Source organism: Octopus bimaculoides, chromosome 12, assembly GCF_001194135.2.
Source record: "Octopus bimaculoides isolate UCB-OBI-ISO-001 chromosome 12, ASM119413v2, whole genome shotgun sequence".
Taxonomy (NCBI): domain Eukaryota; kingdom Metazoa; phylum Mollusca; class Cephalopoda; order Octopoda; family Octopodidae; genus Octopus; species Octopus bimaculoides.
Genome location: NC_068992.1, coordinates 65,976,248 through 65,981,474, shown reverse-complemented (window position 1 = coordinate 65,981,474; position 5,227 = coordinate 65,976,248). Strand labels below are relative to the sequence as shown.

The following is a 5,227-nucleotide window of genomic DNA, read 5'->3' as shown; positions in this document are numbered from 1 at the left end:
ATATATATATATATATATATATATATATATATATATATATATATATATATATATATATATATATATATATATATATATATATATATATATATACACATACATAATATATGTGTATATACATATTTATCATCTATATATCACATATATATATATATCATATATATATATATGTATCATATGTACATACTTATAAGACAATATACTTGTAACGGTTTCTATTCAATAAAATATTCGTTGATTACGTTTGTTCGACATGTTTCCCCGTTGCTCGCATCGATCATCGTTCTTGTAATCTTTATATAACAATTTCAAACTCAACATTTTGCTAGCTAAATAAATGCCAGATGTACAACAACCAGACATCCGTAGTATCAACATTTTAATAAGAATCTACCATTTATTATTATTTTTTTTTATGTATATATCTTAGAACATGTTCTTTTTTTCTTTTTCTTTATGTTTAAATCTTTGATTAATAATAAAACATAACAAATATTTCAAAATTATTTCCGTTTTAAATTTCATTTTTTGTCTGTTTTTTTTTTAAACAAGAATCTTCGTTTCGTTTCAGGTCTGTTCGTTTCTGTTACCATTTATCTTTTACATATATTTTCAAATATTCGGAGAAAAGCACCACGGACCTCCTGGTACGTTAACCACAGCAGCGGGTTTAGTCCGAGAAATGATATTCCTAACAAATAGAAAATATGGGGCCGATCTGAAGGTGGCATGCAATTATCCGTCTCACAAAAGGCCATGACAGCATTTTCGCAGTTGTAGGGGAAACTCATGGCAAGGAAAAAAAAGTTGACCAAACAAACGGAAAACAGCGAGTTGTGTTCACGGAACGGATACGGAAGTTGTGGTTGACCTTGTTCGTCAAACATATGGGTTCCGTCTGGAGGTTGTCGGTGATGAGGATGGAGAACCACGGTGACCAGTATGGCGAAGGTAAGACCTAGAATAATTAAGGCGGGGATGAAATACATGACAAAGGGCGAAACCATGGCGTATTCTTTGTGTAGCGCATAGACGCACATTCCTGGGAAATCTGGGAAAATCTGTTTGCCTTTCACCCATATAATGATGACCAATGAAATGCCGAGCAGCCATGGAAAGATGACCATCAGAATGAGAGCAATGACCTTCATGTTCTTCACATAACGTTTCGCATCGAGGACAAACATCAAACGATCGATATTCATCATTACAATGACCAGAGCAGAAATACAGCTGAGGGTGACGTCCATTAAAACCCAGGCTTCACAAAATCTATAAAAGAGAAAGGAAATGAGAAGAAAATTAGGAAAATATTATAACGAATGGCAGGATAGAATGATTGCTATCGCCATCTTCAAAATTCTTTTATTCCTCCCCATCCACCCCACACCTTTTGCCTCCTGCTTTGGAAATGCAACTTATTTTTTCATACACATATAATCATATGCATGTGTATGTATGTGTGTGTGTGTGTATGTGTATGTATGTGTGTGTGTGTATGTGTATGTATGTACGTACGTATTCTTTTATTCTTTTATTCTTTTACTTGTTTCAGTCATTTGACTGCGGCCATGCTGGAGCACCGCCTTTAGTCGAACAAATCGATCCCAGGAATTATTCTTTGTAAGTCTAGTACTTATTCTATTGGTCGGCCTGAGGCTATAGTAGAAGACACTTGTCCAAGGTGCCGCGCAGTAGGACTGAACCCGGATCCATGTGGTTGGTAAGCAAGCTACTTACAACGCAGCCACTCATACGCCTGTATGTATGTACGTATCTATGTATACACACACATACAAGTAATATGTGTATACATACACCATGTATATAATATATATATATATATATATATATATATATATATATATATATATATACAGACATGCTTGTACACACACACACATGCACGCATACATATATATGCGAATGTGTGTATGTTAGAGATGTTGCTGTTTAGTGACAAATATAGGCTCCAAGTATTTTCTCTTTAAATTCTTGCGATTCTGACTTCGTACGTCTGAGGATGTAGTCGCCTTTCTGCACCCACAAAACTTCGGGTAACATGGAGCAGAGGCAAGTTGTTATTAAACATATATGCATAAATACCCATGCATACACGCATACACACACCCACGCACGCGCGTGCATCCCCCCCCCCACATATATACAATGCATGTAATGCTTAGTTCTAGGCCCTTCCTTCTTCAACCTTTTCCTTCCCGGGAATCATTATGCAGCATTTATCGCGGCATTAAATCTTAATTAAACATGTTTCACAACATTATTTAACATCATCAATTGTTTACGTCTAAAATAACATTGTTTGAAATTATCGATCGAGACCGCCTTTCTTCTATTCATGCCACATTATAGAGTTGCCATCGGAATTCCTTGTTTTGTCTTCGTAGCGTTCTCTTGTTTGTTTTAAAGACGTCTTACTTAATAAGGAATCTATGGCGCTAATCGACGAGGTATTGGTGCGAGTTCTTTGAAATATTGTGAGTTGATATAGAATACAATATTTAATTGAGTCACATTACACATACACGCATACATACATACATACATATATATATATATATATATATATATATATATATATATATATATATATATATATATGCATACATACGTATATATACATACATATATATATATATACATACATACATATGCATACATACGTATATATACATATATATATACACATACATGCATACATACATACATACATATATATATATATATATATATATATATATATACACATATATACATACAATGATTGATCTCTTTGATATGTTTCTAGAGGAACGAATTGTAAAGTCGAATTCGATATTGGCAGATCAGTTGATCGTATTGACTTTGAGATATCGATGTGCCGAGTGTGATAGTCGTTATCTGGTTGTGTGTGTTTAGAACCGAAGAATGGTAAGAATTAGACGGAATATTTGTGAAGTCATTGTTTGAGGGTTAACCACTGCAAGACTATTGTTCTCTTGTTCTCTGCATTGGCACACATTATTCTCCTGCGCCCTCTCTCTCCCTCCCTCCCTCCCTCTCCCTCCTCTTTTTATGAGTCCATATTTTTGGCAGCACACGCACATTCACGTATACACAAACATAGACGTCTCCCTCTTTCTCAGTGTATACAGATATACATATACATTTACGTGCCTGTATATGTATATATATATATATAGTTTTTAAAAAAAATATTAATAACTAAAAAATATCTTTCTTTAAATATGGTGGCTGTATGGAGTATCTTTTGTAAAAGCTTTTAAATATGTACACACACGCGCGCGCACACACACACATACACGAACATACACACACACATATCTTTCATCTTGTTTTAATTGCTTCAATCATTAGACTGCGGTCATGCTGGGGCACCACTTGGAAGAATTTGTAGTCCAATGAATCGACACAAAGACTTAAATTTTAAAGCCTGGTAATTATTCTATTGCTCTCTTTTGCTGAACCGCTAAGTTATGGGGGACACAAACACACCAACGCCGGTTGTCAAGCTCTAGTGGAGGGTAGAAAGATACACACACACACATTTGTACGAAGGGTTTCTTTCAGTCTCCGTTTGCCAAATCCACTGCAAAGGCTTCGGGGTGCTTGAGGCTACAGCAGAAGACTGAACCCGAAACCATGCGGCTGGGAAGCACACTTCTTACCACACAGCCACGCCTGCGCCGGAATGCATCTGACGGATCATATACATACCTTTGTCCCAAACTCCATTTGTGTAGATCATCGTAAACGGCAAATGGTAGATTTACAACACACATCAAAAGCTGGATGGTGGTCAAGCTGAGTATGTACAAGGTAATGACCAATCGGCGCGCACTTTTCGATGAAGCAAGGGCAATAATGAGTATTAAGTTGGCAAGAAATCCCCAGAAGGCCAGCAGCCCTTGGAAAATGACCATTCCATAACGAGTTTTACCGTCTTCACCCTCAACAGGAATTAGTTTCCCAGCTGATGAGTTGTAGTAGAGCGTGTAGACGTATTTGTAACCATCGGAGTCTTCGTAGGAACCCATCTGAAGGCAAAAGAAAAAAATTGGTTAATGATAATGCTAATATTAATAATTATATTACAACTCCTAATAATGATAATTATAAACACAACAATGATGATGATGATGATGATGATCAGCACTCAACTACCAACATGGCTGAAAAAGATCGGTGCAAGTGTGAAGGGAGAACACCTACAAAAATATGTGTGTGTGTATGTAAACATGTGTGAATAAAAATATAAAATTCTTAAAAGGGAAAAACATACTTTTTAAGCCATCTCTTTACGAAGTTTACTTATCTTCATGACGCTGAAGATAATTATAATAGAAGCGACCTTCATAATGGTGTTGTGGAGGGAAAAAAATAGCGACGAGGTAGAAGTAAGAAAAGGACAAAAAAGAAATAGAGGGGTAGGAGGAGGAAAAGAAGAGGAAGAAAGAGAAGAAAGAAGAAGAAGAGCAAGGACAAAAGAGGCTATAATTCTGATAATCATTCTGGGGTGGTGATCACGATTTTGATAAATTTTAGTGTTTTAGAAAATAAAGCGATTTATATATTTAACAATTGAGCTGCGTCTCACCCGTTGTTCCCACACAATTTGTCAGGAATTCTTTATTTGAGAAAACAGAAGAAAAGCAAAATTAAATTAGAAACAATAGTAATTAATTAATTAGTTTCACTTTTGGTAATTAATTAATAATCTACTTAAAGAAAAGTCAGTGCTGATGTGGGGGTCTTGCTCTTCTCGAATAGATTAGACTGGTTTGTAGGGGACAATTCCAGCAGGGGGTGGAGTAGGTTATAAAGGAACAGGCTGTAGCATGGGCTATTGATTAAAGTGTATCGTGGTGATGGTGGTGGTGGTGTTGTTGTTGGAGATGGTGGTGGTAGGGATTGTATTGAAAATGATACTGAGGGTGATGGTGATGTTGAAGAACCCAGTGGTAAAGGAGGTGGTGATTGGATAGTGCTGAGGGCGATGGGAGTGGTGGGAGTGTTGGTGGTCAAGGTTGATCGGTGGTGGCGGTGGTGGTGGAGTTGATGATGGTGGCAAAGACGATGGTGCTGGCGATGGTGGTTGTGGAGGGGGAGAATACTAAAACGTATGAAAGAAGAAAGAGGCGAAATATATAAAGGGAACGATTGGAAATTTTTGAAATCACTTCAAACAGCTGTTTATGTGGGATGG

The 5,227-nt window shown here is 36.4% G+C and overlaps 1 protein-coding gene across 3 annotated transcripts in view; it reads right to left on the bottom strand.

Annotated features, from left to right (window-relative positions):
• Positions 1-130: 130 nt before the first annotated feature.
• Positions 131-5,227, bottom strand: part of LOC106884476 (dopamine receptor 1) — a 193,222-nt gene continuing 188,125 nt past the window's right edge. For all 3 annotated transcript variants that reach the window (XM_014935878.2, XM_014935880.2, XM_014935879.2), the window contains 2 exons: positions 3,739-4,058; positions 131-1,272 (listed from right to left, as the gene is read on the bottom strand). In XM_014935878.2, coding sequence (XP_014791364.1) covers positions 594-1,272; positions 3,739-4,058 — 999 coding nt within the window. In that variant the 3' untranslated portion in view covers positions 131-593. The remainder of the gene's footprint in view (positions 1,273-3,738; positions 4,059-5,227) is intronic.